The following is a 16,688-nucleotide window of genomic DNA, read 5'->3' as shown; positions in this document are numbered from 1 at the left end:
TTAAAGGGGAGGGTGCACTGCCGCGGCTGCCATCTTATTTCTTTTTGTCGGCCGACTGCCAGGTTGGCCCAACAATTATGCCCCCATGTTTGGCTGGGCTGCCAACCGGCTGGCCCAGCCGAAACCCTCCCTGGTGGCCCAGTGGACCTAACTAAAATAATTGCAGCGGTTCTCCCCTTTAAGTGAAGGGAAGAGACATTGTGATGTGCCAGCGTGACGACTGACAGCTACAGCCATTATGCCCGCCCCCACTTCCGCCCCTCTTATGACTGATATTCTGCTCCCGCCCCCCTGAATTTCGCGCAAGAGGCCACCGCATCCACCGCAGCGGTGGAAACACAGGAAAAACGGTAGGTGCGATCTGTTTCTGGCGGAGGTGAATTTCTACCCCTTCGTTTAAAAATTGTTGATATCTTGTTTATCCTTTTTTTCCAGTTGTCAGAAAAAAACAGTCTGAGAAGGAGTTTACCAATATTCACCTTGTTGGGTAAATTGTTACTTGCCATCCCATTCCTTGCAGAAAAATTGATCCAGGAATATAGTGAGTATTCAGAGAAAGGCATAAGGCCATACTACAAATATCAAGATGTGGTAAAGAAACACAATTATAATCTACCATGCATTGTCTGAATTCCCAGATCAGGAAGACCAGTGGATAGTTTGACTGCTTTCAAAATTCTCATTCTTGTTTACAAATCCCTCCCTGGCCTCACGCCCCCCCCCCCCCCCCAATGTCTGTAATCTCCTCCAGCCTCACAACCCCCTGAGATATCTCTGCTCTTCACATTTTTCCCTCTTGAGCATCTCTGATTTTAATCGCTCAACCATTGCTGGCCATGCCTTCAGCTGCCTGGGCCCTAAGCTCTGGAACTCCTCCCTAAATCTCTCCGCCTCTCTTTCCTTCTTTAAGACGCTTCTTAAAACCTACCTATGACCCTCAGCTGCTGTAATTTCTTCTTATGTGGCTCGGTGTCAAATTTATTTGTTTTGTCTTATAACACTCCTGTGAAGTGCCTTGGAATGTTTTACTATGTTAAAGGTGCTATATAAATACAAGTTGTTGTTGCTTTCATCTTATCAATGTGTTCAATGCCAGGCGCAGAACCCTTACTGTATCAGTGAGACATTTTCTAAACATCTTGTGGTCTCTAACAATGTTCCCTCTAATTTTTTTTGCCACTTTTAAGGGGCTGTCTGAGCCATTCAAAATAACGCGCATGCACGATTTTTGCACCGAAAAGACGGCTACGCAGGTTCCCAAAGGGACCATTGGCCGGAATTTTCACCAGGTAGATGGGTTGGGGGCGGGAGGCCTCCGAGGCGGGAGAGAAACCCGGGAGGCCGACTTTAATGGCAGGGCCTGATTTGCATGTGAGGCCTTGGTTTCCCGGCTGCAGCAACACGAGCCTCAGCCCACCCATCTTCTAACCCCATCAACATATCCACCTATTCCTTTCTCCCTCATGTTTAACTAGCTTTCCCTTAAATGCATCTATGTTAGTTACCTCAACTATTCCATGTGGTAGCGAGTTCCACATTCTCAGCACTCTTTGGGTAAATAAATTTCTCCTGAATTCCTTATTGGATTTATTAGCGACTATCTCATATTCATGGCCCCTGGTTCTGATCTCTCCCGCAAGTGGAAACATCTTCTCTACGCCTACCCTATTAAACTCATTCATAATCTTAAAGACCTCTATCAGGTCACTCCTCAGTCTTCTCTCATCTAGAGAAAAGAGCCCAGCCTGTTCAATCTTTCCTGATAGGTATAACCTTTCCGTTCTGGTTCCATTCTTGTAAATCTCTTTTGCACCTTCTCCAAGGTGAGAAACCCAGTAGCGACAGGAAGCCCATAAACTTTGAACAAAATACTCCATTATTGTCACAATGAATTTGAAGTAATCAAATTACCATACTACTGTAAGCATTTAATGAGCAGTAACCTAATATAGATGCATTTAAGGGGAAGCTAGATAAACACACGAGGGAACAAGGAATAGAAGGATATGCTGACAGGGTGAGATAAAGTAAAGTTGGACGAGGCTTGTGGAGCATAAACACCGGTGTGGGCCAGTTAGGCCAAATGACCTGTTTCTGTGCTGCACGTTCTATGTACTTGTAAAACATGACTGGAGGAAGATTTACACAAAATTATATCAAATAAAAAATTGTCAGAACTGTTTACAGTATTGAAATATTGCTTCAGTGTAAAGCATTTGTTTTAAATACATTACTGCAATTTTCTTTATTTAAGCGATGCTGCTGGAACAAATGCGAGTAGCACTGGTTTACCCTGATGAAGCAGTGAAAGCGTCAGTGTGCTATATATTCTGTACACTGTACAGTTACCCTCCAGCTGCTGAGAAGCTATCCACGCATTTCAATGAGAGACTTTGTAAGCTCTTTGTATCAATCATGGAGGCAGCACAGACCAAAGAACTGCAAGTAAATTCCATTGGTATGTTTGAGATGATTTGCGCTGTGTGACAGTTTCGTTGCACAAAATAGTTCTGGTTATTAGTTTTCACAGTTCAGCTAACTTGTGAAATTATTTTGTTTTAAATACTTTTTGTTCACATTTTTTAATTATTAATCACTAATGCAATATGCAGTGATTTTAACTTCTGACATTGTGTTTTGTTGGAGTTTTTCCTCTATCATCCATTTTCTTCCATCCTTGTGACAACCATTGGTAGCACTCTCGTCGCTGAGTCAGAAGATTATGGTTCAAGCCTCACTCCAGAGACATGAGCACATAACTTAGGATGCTACTTCAGTGCAGTGCTGAGGAAGTGCTGGCGACTAATCCGCTCTTGGAAGGCGCATCGGTCACTGAAATTTTTTAAGGAGGCGCATGCCTCCATTTTAAAAGGTTTTTTATTTTTAATTAATGTTGGCTGTTTTCCTGAGCCCCGGGAAACAATCCCATGAGGTAAGTGTTTTTAAAGCAGTGCTTATGGGCCAGGAGGAACTGGAGTATTTCCTCTGGACCCAGCAAGACAATCTCTTTACAGACACCGTAATTGGCCCATCTCCATATCCCTTCCCTCCCCCCCCCAATGATCTCCCTCCATGATCTCCCCCTGCCCGCGAACTTCATGATCTCTCTCCCCGATCTCCACGATTGAGAGGCTGGCTGGCTGGCTGGCTGTGGGGTGAGTAGGTCTTCGACACCAGGCCACTGCCGGGGAGGAGGGAGAGAGGGAGGGATCGGATGCCATGGAGGTTCTGTGTCGGGAGATTGGAAGGGCCTTGTTGGGAAGATCAGAGGCCTCGTGGGGAGGACAGAAGGGCCTTGTGGGGGAGATCGGAGGCCTTGTGGGGAGATTGGAAGGGTCGTGGGGAGGGGGTGGAATTGGAAAAGTCGGGGAGTCCGATTGCGGGGAGTAGGTGAAGCAGGTCAACTAGATCCAGCAGGTAAGTGGAAAGACACTTACCTCCTGGATCCAGCAGTCCTCGCGTCCCTTTAGCTGCCGGGTTTCCCGGGCATCGATCAGGTTTAAATTAAAAATGGTGGTTAATTTTGAGGCACACAACCTCATTATAATATTTAAATGACTAACCTGCCTCCTGTGAGTGGGTTTGTTTCCCACCCGTTGTCCTGCCTCCATTAAAACTGGAAGTGGGCGGGTTTCGGATTTTTTACATTTTTAAATGACATCTGACCCAAACCCACCCATTTTGGGGGGGTTAAAATTCCCCCCGTTACTCAAATTTATTGAAAAATCAAACTAACATCCCTAACGTAGCTTTGTTCCTTGCTTGTGAATATAGGGCTTCTCAAGCATCTCCTGCAGTTTAGACAGTTTGTGACTGTGATGATGAGTTCGTTTGAGACTGAAGAAGTCTTCTCGGAAGAGGAAGTAATTTCTCAGGGTACAGTACCACAAAGCCAGTTGATTATTATACTAACTTTAGAGGGTGATTAGGGGAAATAACATGAATAATAACATACAGGAAAATTCCTGTTCCATCAAGCCTGTCCTACACAACTGTTGATACCTTGTGACTTACAATATATATACTTCCCACCCTACCCGAAAGCCATGTGATCTTCTGGGAAAGGTGAAAAAACATTTAAAAATCCAGGCCAATTTGAGAAAAGTATATCTGGAAAACTTCTTCCAACCTCTATAGGCGATCAAAACTAGTCCAGGAAATCACTCTGGCTCTGCAGTACCTACCTTTCTTAGGAGGTGATCTCCGCCCCAGCCAGAAACAGGTCCAGCTCTCGCTTGAAGGAATCCAGTGAATCATCGTTCACTGCCTGAGCCGACAGCCTGTTCCAGAGGCCCACTATTGCCTGGGAAAAGAAGCATCTCCTGATATGCAATCTATTTCTGGCCTTGCATCATTTGAAATTGTAACCCCTGGTCCTCTCTGACCTATTTAATTGAAACACGCTGTGTACACACAATCTATTCCCTTAATCATCTTACAAATCTCAATCAAATCATCCCTAAATGTACACTTCTCTAAAGTACCAGCTCCTTGAGGCTATCTTGATAACTGAGATGCTTCAAACTGGGAATTAATGTAGTGGCCCCCTTTCCAAAACCTCAATATCACCCACCATGTGAGGAGACCAAAACTGGGCACTGTACTCCAACTGAGGCCTAATCAATGCCTTGTACAAGGACAATATAGTATTGCTGTTGAAAACTATTATAGAGGAATGGACAAACTAAAATCTTGTTTTTCCCAAGAGAGTAGTCCAGTAGCGCAAACAGTTTGAGTATAATCTATGATGGTCCTTGTGTGAAGCAAGGTCATGGAGGTCATTGAAGATAAGGGGGTGGGGGGGGGGGGAATGGATTATTGACCATTTTGAGGCGCTAACATTGCCTCGGTACAAATTATAGCGCCGGGCAATACTTAGCACCGGCGGTAGATATATGGATTTTTAGCGCCCTAAGGGAAGCGTTCCACACTTCTCTTGGGGCGTTAAGCTGGTTGCGCTACTGAAATTCTGGCGCTAAAATACCAGCAAAGTTGTGCTCAAAGGGGAGGTTAGCTGGAGTACCTGAAAAAAAAATTGCAAGGCAGCTAAATAGAACATTAGGAAGATCAAAGAAAGTGAAATCAGTCCAAAAAAAATTAAATCAAATCGCTAAATCTTACCTGATACACTCATCCCTTTCATTAGCGCCCAGGATAGTTGTGCACTGGCTTGATTAACGGCAGGTGGTAAGGCAGGCGATAACATTCAATTTGGCTTCCGTGGCGCTATTGGGGCGTTGCACACTGGCGCAACATTCCCTGGCGCTCGCTGCCGCTAAAACCCTATTCAAGTTGGCGAACGCCGCTAATATTGCTATGCCTGGCGATAACTCTGTAGCGCCCCGCACCAACAAGAACTGGTGGCGCTAAGCTATTCAATTTTTCGCTCAAGGATTTAAAATTTAATGCATTGGAGGATAGTGAGTAAGGTGATAGCCCACAAGGACAGGAATAATAGGTGAGTGGGTGCAGTGAGAGACCAGGGATAGCCCTGGAATCATTGTCAAAGGAGCAGAGCTTGGCATTGCCAGGAATGATGCAGTGTAGTTATTCAAAACACTTCAGTGGAGAAAAGGATGCTGAACTGTAGTAGGAGAAATGTTGAGAGCTGTCTGAAGGCATGATTGTAGAGATAGGTTTGATAAGACTTTGAACGTGAGGAGAGTTAGCAAGGCAGAGGGATTAGGAATGGTTCCAGAGTGCAGGGTCAATCCGACTAAATGCGCTGCGACAGATTGTGTAGTGAAAGGAGGGAGGAATATACAGTATGCCAGCATCACAAGAGCAGAGGGTGCATGCTGGCACCTGAAGCTGAGGTTGCAGAGATAGGGTGGAGCGAGGGGATTGAGTGATTCATACACTAGAATGAGGATTTTGAATCCAATATGTTTGGGGTTGGGGAGCCAATTTGGCAAGAATGGTGATAGGCGAGCAACACTTAGTTTGGCATAGATCGCGGAGTTTGGGGTGATTAGAGTGTAGGTAGGTGGAGCTCGAGTGGCCAGTTGAGAGCGGCATAGCCAACTCCCAGTTTTTTCGGTAAATACCAGGATGTATAGCAGTGTAATGCACAAACTGGCTAACTTGCCATCAGGAGAATGTCAGCATGGCGCACTGAGGTAGGGTTGCACAAATTACAAATGTTGGATGTGTGCTATGGTCAAAGTAAAATATTTTGCAGGAAGTTTCTCTTAAATTCAATTTTTGCAAATTCGGTGCTCATTTAAAGTGAGGGATTAAGCACAGAGAACCTTATGCTTTTCAGTTTAGGAATCTTCTCAGAATCTGGATAAGCGTTTAAAAACTAATCCTTTATTCTACTATATCCCAATGTTAGAAGACCATTCCTGCACCACTGAATTTTCCTCATCCCATACTGATCACTCCTATGATCCTCTCTGAGTAAGATTGCCAGTACCACATTTGTGGCCAGTTTTATGCTCACTGGGAAGTAGGTGTGTGGATTAGCTCATTGCCTAAAATCCCTCCTATATGAAATCAGTCTGAATTGGACTTCAAACCAGACCGCAGTGGTTAAAGGACAGTTTATTGTGCCACCCAGTGCCTAGACCAGAGCAGAGCTGGTCTCCAGTCATCTTGGTTAATCCTTGCAACTGGAACAAGACCTAGCTCTGTCAAGCCCGTGTGGTGGCTGATGTGCAACGGCCACCACACGCTAAAAAAAATCCTCACACAGACATCTTCCACCCTTCAATATATAGTTCAGGCCCTTGAATGTCAGGTCCTTCATCGAAACACCTGTGAGCTCACCCCTTTCTGGTGTGGAAGCAAGTCATCCTCGATATGAGGGAAATATAGAATTAGAGCAGCAACACTCCAGTCACAACAAAGGTAGTACGATATTTAAATTATACCATTCCTTTAAATCTGAGTGATCAAGATTTTAATTTCATTTTGTTTATACTAATCATTGAGGAAGTCATTATAAAGGATCCTTCTTTTTTAGGTGGAAATTCACTGCTGTTACTTTTGAAAAAGGTAAGTGTTATGAATCGTGTGATCCAAATTTTCCACAGTTGTAGATATTTCCTTCAAACAGCTGCAAATGATTTCTCTGAGGTCAAAGTTGTTAATCCTTTTGTGTGAATGGCATTTCAGGGGTGTAAAGTGATCTAACAGTGGGAATCTGCACCAATGGCTTTCTTCAGTACAAAATTTGACTAGAAACAGAATCACACATGCCCCTCACCCTCAAACATACAATCCATATGTGTTAGATTTTGTCTAATTGGATTCAGCTTTATAAATACTTCCAGCCATCCAGTATGTCACATGAATTGTTTGAAGTCCTTGATTAATGTACAGCCTCCCAGATATATATAATTCTACATTTAAATGCATATTCTCCAGGAGATCTTTATTGCATGAGTAAAGCAGGATGAGGTCAGTCGGCAAAATCTGTCCGACTTGATTTTCGGAAATTTAACTTCTGAGTTGGGTACGGGTGCGTGTGGGACTTGCACTGGGTCGGTAATGTGATGTCTTGATCAGCCCGCTCTTCAGAGCGACTTTAGCGTAAATAGACCCTATTAAACCAGACATGCGCATTTTCCGGTCCTATTAAAGGGTGCGGGTCTGATGACGTCATCGAAGACTCATTTCCAGCGCTCATATTTAAAGCAGCCTTGCACACAACTCATCTGAAGGTTGGTAAACGAGTGTGAAAGGAGCATTGGAAAGGTTTAAGTTATTGTGCAAAGTGAAAAATATAAATACTCCAAAGGCAGAGGACTGCACCCCGCTTTACAGATGCCTTGCTCTTAGCAGTAAGAGCACGCAGGGAGGTTCTCTTCCCAGAAGATGGACACAAGAGACCTCCCCAAGAGACCAAAAGGTTCTGACTGGAAATAGCAGAGGAGGTCAGCAGCAGGAAAGTTGTGAGGAGGACCTAGATCCAGTAAAGGAAGAGATTCAATGATTGGATGAGGTCAGGAAAGGTGAGTGCAAAGCCACAGTTGCCTTCATCCTGATGTGCTTGTCACCACATCCCCATCACTTTGCCTTCCCAAGCCTACCCCCCCTACACATCGTTACTCACACCCATCCATTCATTATACTCATTCCATCACTCTCACTCAAACTTCTCTTCTTTCCCTCCTTGCAGGAGGAAAGAGCCCACAACAACAGAGAGAGGGAGAAAACTAGAGGTGGCACTCCAGTCTTTGTACACCTAGCTGCATGCAGACGCTGAGCCACGGTGGGACATTGAGAAAGAGGGTGATCTTGGAGAGGCAGCAACAAATGCCACGATGCTGCAAATGTTCAGAGAATATAGGAGTGCATCTCCAACATGAGCACCACCATGTAAAAGGCGATGGCGACGATGCGCTCTTCCATGGAAAGGATGGCCACCTGCATAGAGCAGCAAATGCGCTACTCACATGAGAACAGGCTAGCTGTGGACAGCAGACAGCAAGTGCCCATAGACCTTTTCTCGAGGAGGGATGTAAACGTAGACTTGGGCCTTCATCGCCTCACTGCTCACCAGTTCCTTGCTAGCAGGGAAGTGCGAGTGGCCCATGAATGGGGGGGAGGAATGGGGTTTGGGGGGGAACCTAGTACAGCATGTAGCACCGATGTGGCTGCATTGGAGCAAGTTAAGTAAATCTGTCCATGGAAAGGCCATCCAAACCTCCTGGGCAACAATGTGTGCTGCAGCTGGTCGGGTTCCTCCTTCTCCTCGTCTTCCTTCTCCTCTGAAGAGGCTGTATGCTGTGCGCCATGCTCTTCCTGCAGCTCCAGTCCTCACTGCTGCACCATGTTGTGCAGCGCGCAGCAGACAGCAATGATCCTGGAGATCCTGGCTGGTGCGTACTGAAGGGCTCCTTCAGATCTGTCAAGGCATCTGAAGCGCATCTTCAGCATGCCTATTGCTTGCTGTATGACATCTGATGGAGATGTGGCTCTCAACACTCCTCGGCCTCAGTTCTTGGGCATCTCAGGAATATCATGAGCCATTCTTCAGTGGATAGCTCTTGTCTCCAATCAGCCAGCCGGTAAGTCTGGAGCTGCGAAGCGCTAGGGAGAGTGGACTGGTGCATCACGAAAGAGTCATGACAGCTGTCAGGGTATCTGGCGCACACATGCATGATGATCTTCCTATGGTTGCAGACGAGCTGCACGTTGAGGGAGTGGAAGCCTTTGCGATTCACGAACACTCCTGGGTGATTATAGGATGCCTTCATGGCCACCGTTGATGACGCCCTGCACCTATGGGAAGCTGCAAAGCCGAGCAACACTCAGTAGCACTGGCCTCAGCGGCAAAGTTGATATAATTGGCTGACTTGTGAAACATAGCATTGGTCACCTGGGTGATGCATTTGTGGGCGGCCGACTGCGAAATTCCACAAATGTCTGCTGAAGATCCCTGGAAGGAGCCTTAGACAAAGAAGTTGAGGGCGCTGGTGACTTTGACAGCCACTGGTAAAGAGTGTCCACCAGAATTTCTAGGCAGCAGGTCTTGTTCCAGCAAGCTGCAAATGTCTGGTGTGATAGCCTGAGACTCCTGACGCACTGCTACTCAGTCCTGTTGAGGAAGCTCATTCTCTGCCTGTATATCCTGTGTTGGGGGTATCGCGTCTGGTGCGCTGCAGTCCTGTGGTGGCCCCTCTCTCCTGTGGAGCATCAGGTTGAGGAGAAGGCTGCTGTTGTGGTTGCTGCTGCTGGTGGTGGCCCCCCCCAACCTGTGAGAGAACAGCTCCGCAGGTCGGGAGATAAAAGAGCTGGAGCGGCGGGCTTGGAACATCGTGGCCCCCCAACCTGTGAGAGGAAGTTCCGCAGGTTGGGAGATAAAAGAGCTGGAACGGCTACCACTTCAACCTCCAGCGTGAGCTGCTCCAAGTATTTTGAGATTTAGCATGGATCGAGAATTGGCTGGCTAACAGAAAGCAGAGAGTCGGGATAAATGGGTCCTGTTCGGGTTGGAAATCGTGGTTAGTGGTGTGCCACAGGGATCGGTGCTGGGACCACAACTGTTTACAATATACATAGATGACCTGGAAGAGGGGACAGAGTGTAGTGTAACAAAATTTGCAGATGACACAAAGATTAGTGGGAAAGCAGGTTGTGTAGAAGACACAGAGAGGCTGCAAAGAGATTTAGATAGGTTAAGCGCATGGGCTAAGGTTTGGCAGATGGAATACAATGTCGGAAAATGTGAGGTTATCCACCTTGGGGGAAAAAAAACAGTAAAAAGGAATATTATTTGAATGGGGAGAAATTACAACATGCTGCGGTGCAGAGGGACCTGGGGGTCCTTGTGCATGAAACTAATCCCAAAAAGTTAGTTTGCAGGTGCAGCAGGTAATCAGGAAGGCGAATGGAATGTTGGCCTTCATTGCAAGAGGGATGGAGTACAAAAGCAGGGAGGTCCTGCTGCAACTGTACAGGGTATTGGTGAGGCCACACCTGGAGTACTGCATGCAGTTCTGGTCACCTTACTTAAGGAAGGATATACTAGCTTTGGAAGGGGTACAGAGACGATTCACTAGGCTGATTCCGGAGATGAGGGGGTTACCTTATGATGATAGATTGAGTAGACTGGGTCTTTACTAGTTGGAGTTCAGCAGGATGAGGGGTGATCTTATAGAAGCATTTAAAATAATGAAGGGGATAGACAGGATAGAGGCAGAGAGGTTGTTTCCACTGGTAGGGGAGACTAGAACTAGGGGGCACAGCCTCAAAATATGGGGGAGCCAATTTAAAACCAAGTTGAGAAGGAATTTCTTCTCCCAGAGGGTTGTGAATCTGTGGAATTCTCTGCCCAAGAAAGCAGTTGAGGCTAGCTCATTGAATATATTCAAATCACAGATAGATAGATTTTTAACCAATAAGGGAATTAAGGGTTATGGGGAGCGGGCGGGTAAGTGGAGCTGAGTCCACGGCCAGATCAGCCGTGATCTTGTTGGGTGGCGGAGCAGTCTCGAGGGGCTAGATGGTCTACTCCTATTCCTAATTCTTATGTTCTTATGTTCTTATTAATGTTGGGGAAGTCCAGAACCAGGGATCACAGTCTAAGGATAAGGGGTAAGCCATTTAGGACCGAGATGAGGAGAAACTTCTTCACCCAGAGAGTGGTGAACCTGTGGAATTCTCTACCACAGAAAGTTGTTGAGGCCAATTCACTAAATATATTCAAAAAGGAGTTAGATGTAGTCCTTACTACTCGGGGGATCAAGGGATATGGCGAGAAAGCAGGAATAGGGTACTGAAGTTGCATGTTCAGCCATGAACTCATTGAATGGCAGTGCAGGCTAGAAGGGCCGAATGGCCTACTTCTGCAACTATTTTCTATGTTTCTATGAGATGTGCGACTGGGTGATATCAAAACCCCGGTCGCCGTTTTGGAGAGTGGGCAGGAACATCGGCAGGGCACAGGTACAGAAGAGTGGGAAGGTCGGGGCGGATGAGCGGCAAGTGTTTATGGCGGAAGAGTGGCGAGAGATCGTGGTGGAGGTGCGACAGATGAGGGTACGGGGCCCAGAAGAGCCGAGGGCCCAGGGGCAGCACGGTCCAGCCCACACTGCGATATGTGTGCACACTAGGTCCGTGCAGCAGAGCAGGTCTCCAGTTGTCCTGGTTAACCCTTGCCACTGGATAAAGGCCTAGCTCTGTCAAGCCCGTGTAGTGGCTGGTGTGCAACGGTCACCACACGTTAAAAAAAAATTCACGCACAGGCATCTTCCACCCCCTCAATTGGAGTTCAGGACTGGAATATCGGGTCCTTCATCGAAACACCTATGAACTCGTGGAAGCAAGTCATCCTCGTTCGAGAGATCGCCTATGATGATGATGATGGTGTTGGTGGTGGGGCTCATCTTGGTCCGATTCTGAGGACCAAGGTGAGACAGTATAAGCGGCACCCATGCTGATGTAGTAGATGGAAATCAGTGGGCTAATCCCTCAGTGCTGTGATAGTCAGTAGCAATGTGGTCAGAATGGCTTTCGAGGTTTCAAAAATGACCTGCAAGCTGTAGACACCAAAATCTGTGGAGTGAGCACGAGCCTTTCCATGAGGCAAGTAATGAAGTGTAAGCTGTTGATGAATGATCTCGCCAATGACCACTAAGTTCCGCCTCCCCAGGCGAGGTACATGACCTCTGTGAATCCCATGCTCCTGCAGTAAAACTCAAAAGCTGCCGTTAAATTCACTGTTAATGGTCTCTCAACAAGAAGTTAATAATATCAATCTGTCGATCGGGTCCATGTCGCGCCTTCAAAGCCGCCCGAGTTAAATGCATGAGGGGGCGGTGATGCTGGGTTCCTGACACGCTCCCTATTTCCGGGATTTTTTTACTTGCCGATCCACCCCCAAACCCGCAAGCTCAGCAGCGGGAAAATTCCAGCTGATGTTTACAATTTCTGTATCCAGAAAATAAAAAGTCATTAGACCAATACATTCTTGCCCCATTCTTTAGCTGATTCCAGCCCCATATGCGAGGTCTGTCTTCATAGCCCAGTGTTTTCAGGCCAGGAATCATCTTTCTCTACACATTAGCCAGAGTGAAAATGTACTTCCCAAGGAATGCAGTAATCTAAATGAGGATTTCCATGACCCGAATATTGCGGTCCTAGTTTTGTAATGAATGTTCCATTTCTTCTGTTCCTATCCATCATCATCATCATCATCATCATCATCATCATCATCATCATTTGGATGAAGGAATTGAGTGTAATATCTCCAAGTTTGTCGATGATACTAAACTGGGTGGCGTTGTGAGCTGTGAGGAGGACGCTAAGAGACTGCAGGGTGACTTGGATAGATTAGGTGAGAGTGGGTAAATGCATGGCAGATGCAGTATAATGTGGATAAATGTGAGGTTATCCACTTTGGGGGCAAAAACACACAGGCAGAATATTATCTGAATGGCGGCAGATTAGGAAAAGGGGAGGTGCAACGAGACCTGGGTGTCATGGTTCATCAGTCATTGAAAGTTGGCATGCAGGTACAGCAGGTGGTGAAGAAGGCAAATTGTATGTTGGCCTTCATAGCTAGGGGACTTGAGTATAGGAGCAGGGAGGTCTTACTGCAGGTGTACAGAACCTTGGTGAGACCTCCCCTGGAATATTGTGTTCAGTTTTGGTCTCCTAATCTGAGGAAGGACGTTCTTGCTATTGAGGGAGTGCAGCGAAGGTTCACCAGACTGATTCCTGGGATGGCTGGACTAACATATGAGGAGAGACTGGATCAACTGGGCCTTTATACATTGGCGTTTAGAAGGATGAGAGGGGATCTCATAGAAACGTATAAGATTCTGATGGGACTGGACTGCGGGAAGAATGTTCCTGATGTTGGGAAAGTCCAGAACCAGGGGACACAGTCTTAGGATAAGGAGTAGGCCATTTAGGACTGAGATGAGGAGAAACTTCTTCACTCAGAGTTGTTAGCCTGTGGAATTCTCTGCCGCAGAGAGTTGTTGATGCCAGTTCATTGGATATATTCATGAGGGAGTTAGATATGGCCCTTACGGCTAAAGGGATCAAGGGGTATGGAGAGAAAGCAGGAAAGGATTACCGAGGGAATGATCAGCCATGATCAAATTGAATGGTGGTACAGGCTCGAAGGGCCGAATGGCCTACTCCTACACCTATTTTCTGTGGTTCTATAGGTGCGCACACATATCGCAGTGTGGGCTGCCCCTGGGCCCACGCCCACTATATCCAGGAAGTACCTGGAGTACTGTGAGTAGTTCTGGGCATCACACTTTGGGAAGGATATATTGGAGGGAGTGTAGCGTAGGTTTACCAGAACGATATCCGGACTCCAAGGGTTAAATTACGAGGAGAGTTTTATTTAAATTGGATTGTATTCCCTGGAATTTAGAAGGTGAAGGGTGATTTCATCGAAGTTTTCAGGATGTTAAATACGAGTTGGGAGAGAGACTTCAGATATTCTCTCCACAGAGCTATCTAGTAGCCAGAGCCTGCAACTACATTGGGAAAGTTGACATAGGAAGATTAAATAGGAAATGTTGACATGACACTTCAAAATGGTAAATATTGACAAAGCAAGTAAGGCTTTAGACAGGCAGATTTTATATATGCATATATACAACACACATACACACTAAATTTTAGTACTTTCTTCGAAGGGCCTCCTCTGCAATTCTGCTGGATTTTACTGAGCAGAACGTCCATGGCTGACGCTCTGCCCAGTAGGCCATTAAAACACCATCTGGGTCCTTTGTACAACATAGGCCCACGATTTTTATGGATTTATGAGGCTTTGCTGATTCACATGAAAACACGAAAAGGTATATCGCGACGATTGGAATCGAGGCAGTAAGTTCATCACTATTATTTTAACTCTGCTATCGCCATCCTCCCCCATTTCAGCATCTCCTTTCTAAAGAATGTGCACCCATGCATGCTAATTTCAGAGGCATGCTTTAGTCCCAGCCATGTCTCTATGAAGGCTGTTTGTTCAGGGTTTTCAGTAGCATCATATAGCTACAGTGAACTTTTTTAGTTATTTAAGCAAGCTGGATAAGCATTGCTCCCTAAAAATATGAAGGAACCATCCCTAATTGTCTTCCGTTTTAATTTTATTTTCAAATGTTTTAATTATATTTTTTAACACTCCTGTGAAGCGCCTTGGGACATTTTACCATGTTAAAGGCGCTATATAAATACAAGTTGTTATTCTGAGATGGTTGTAAGACATTTCTTGTGGGGTACAATGATTTTTTTCTGTATTTTGGAGCCTCTTGAAATATATTCCTATATTACATGCACAGACGACAGTGAGGAAAAATGAACCAACTAAATATGTAATATTTTTTCTGGAAGTTATTCCCCTCTTGGCTGATTTGCCCTTGCTCATGCTTTGCTGCATACTCCCTATTTTCTTGTCTGATCTTCTTTTCTTTCTGGCTCCTTTGTCTTTGTAGCAGGTCCTGTGGGTAATCCTGCAGCATCTGCAAAATTTAGATAAGTAGACAGAAGGTATCATGAACTGAATATCATTGATCATTCAGCACAGCAGGGAAAGAATTACAGCACTGGCAAGTTAAACAACAGTTAAAGCAGCATTTTACTCTCTCTCTTTGTGTTTTCTTTCAGTTGCTGCTTAGTGGAGATGAAACATTGCAGATTGCAAGTGTGCAATGTATGACTTCCATACTCGTCCACTCTCCAGTGCAATACGCTCCTGCACTAGTATACGCAGATATTCCAGGTTACTTTATTTTTTACTAAGGTGTATTTCCTGTCTGTTTTCTCACGAAATGTTGTTGTCTATTTAGTGGTAGTTTACCTCCATAATATCTCTCACCCCTATCCATATGCCGGCCCTTCTGCTGCTGATACCCTCATTCTTGTCTTTGTTGTCTCCAAATTTGACTATTCTAGTGCTTTTTTTGCCCACTTCCCATCGCCCCCCTCTCTCTTTAAACAACTGCTATGCGTATCCTATCTCATACCAAATCCCACTTTCCCATCATGTCCATCCTCGGTGACCTACGTTGATTCCCAGTGCCAAAATTCTTATCTCTTTCTTTGAATCCCTGCATGATCTTGCTCCTCCCTACTACCATGATAAGTTCCATTGTCCTCTATTTTAATAGACCTAAATTAACCTATTTTAAATCTTAAAACCTCCATTAAAATAGCACAAAGAAATTTCAGATATTAGGAGATACAGCGGGGCAATTTTAATCCTGGCCTGCCCGGGGGAAACCGGGTGGATGGGCAGTTAAAATCACCCAGGTCACATAGCTGCCTTAGAGCTGCCGGGAGCTGACTGGTTTTCAGCTGCTTAAGGACAATCGGCCAAAGCCGGCAGGATCCTTTTTAAAGGTATGCTGCCGAGTTCCGATGACATGAATCAGGGCCAGAAGAGGCCCAAAAAGGTAAGTTTTAAAAAAAAAATTGTTTTTTTACTTTCCTCCTGGGGCTGACATTGGAGTGCTCGTCTAAGGAAAGTTTAGGCTTCCTCTGCCATGATCTCGCAACCCCCACTCACGATTGCAGGGACCACCAAAGGAAGGTCCCATAGCCAATCCTGCCTCTCACCTGGCCTCGGCTGGCTGGCAACATTTCAAATGAGGCCTCTTATTTGCCGCAGTAGGTGAGTTTTGAATTGACTCCGAAGAATGGGTGGGTTTGAGTCAAGTGGGAAGTCAAATATTTTTAAATTTCAAATCCGACCCTATCGCACCCATTTCCAGTTTTAATGGAGGCATGTTGGGGGGGTTAGTGAGTGCCTAATGTCGCCCACAGCCACGCCCACTGCCACCTACTGCCCCGCCCACTGTCCACTACTGCCCCGCCCACTGCTGCCCACTGCCCCCGAAGTCCTGCCCACTGACCCACCCACAGTCCCCTCCACTGCCCCACCACTCCACGCCCACTGCCCCACACTGCCCTGCCCACTGAGGAGACGGGTCAGTCACAAATCTTTTAAGAAGGCTTCATGCCTCCATCATAAAAGATTTTATTTTTGACTAATGTTGTACCCGTTTCCTGGGGCTTAACCTCTTCGCCCTTCTCCCTCCCCGCCCCCCTTTCCAACTGTCACAATCACCCCTCGACCTCCACACTCTCCTTGACCTTCATTTGAAGAGCTCGACCTCAATCTCTCCCCTCCACCCCTTCAATCTCTCACTACCTTCCTCCCTCATCTCCGTTCCACTGTTGCGGCCTTGTGCTGCAGGCTTTGACGGAAAACT

The 16,688-nt window shown here is 46.0% G+C and overlaps 1 protein-coding gene across 8 annotated transcripts in view; it reads left to right on the top strand.

Moving 5' to 3' along the window:
- LOC139229953 (meiosis inhibitor protein 1) overlaps positions 1–16,688 on the top strand; it is a 193,995-nt gene that overhangs the window by 39,992 nt on the left and 137,315 nt on the right. For all 8 annotated transcript variants that reach the window (XM_070861627.1, XM_070861624.1, XM_070861628.1 and 5 more), the window contains 5 exons: positions 436–541; positions 2,255–2,458; positions 3,775–3,876; positions 6,968–6,999; positions 15,082–15,196. In XM_070861627.1, the coding sequence (XP_070717728.1) occupies positions 436–541; positions 2,255–2,458; positions 3,775–3,876; positions 6,968–6,999; positions 15,082–15,196 (559 nt within the window). The remainder of the gene's footprint in view (positions 1–435; positions 542–2,254; positions 2,459–3,774; positions 3,877–6,967; positions 7,000–15,081; positions 15,197–16,688) is intronic.

Source organism: Pristiophorus japonicus, chromosome 19 (assembly GCF_044704955.1).
Source record: "Pristiophorus japonicus isolate sPriJap1 chromosome 19, sPriJap1.hap1, whole genome shotgun sequence".
NCBI lineage: Eukaryota > Metazoa > Chordata > Chondrichthyes > Pristiophoridae > Pristiophorus > Pristiophorus japonicus.
The sequence above is the reverse complement of the archived record's forward strand: the minus strand, read 5'-3'. Positions and strand labels throughout refer to the sequence as shown.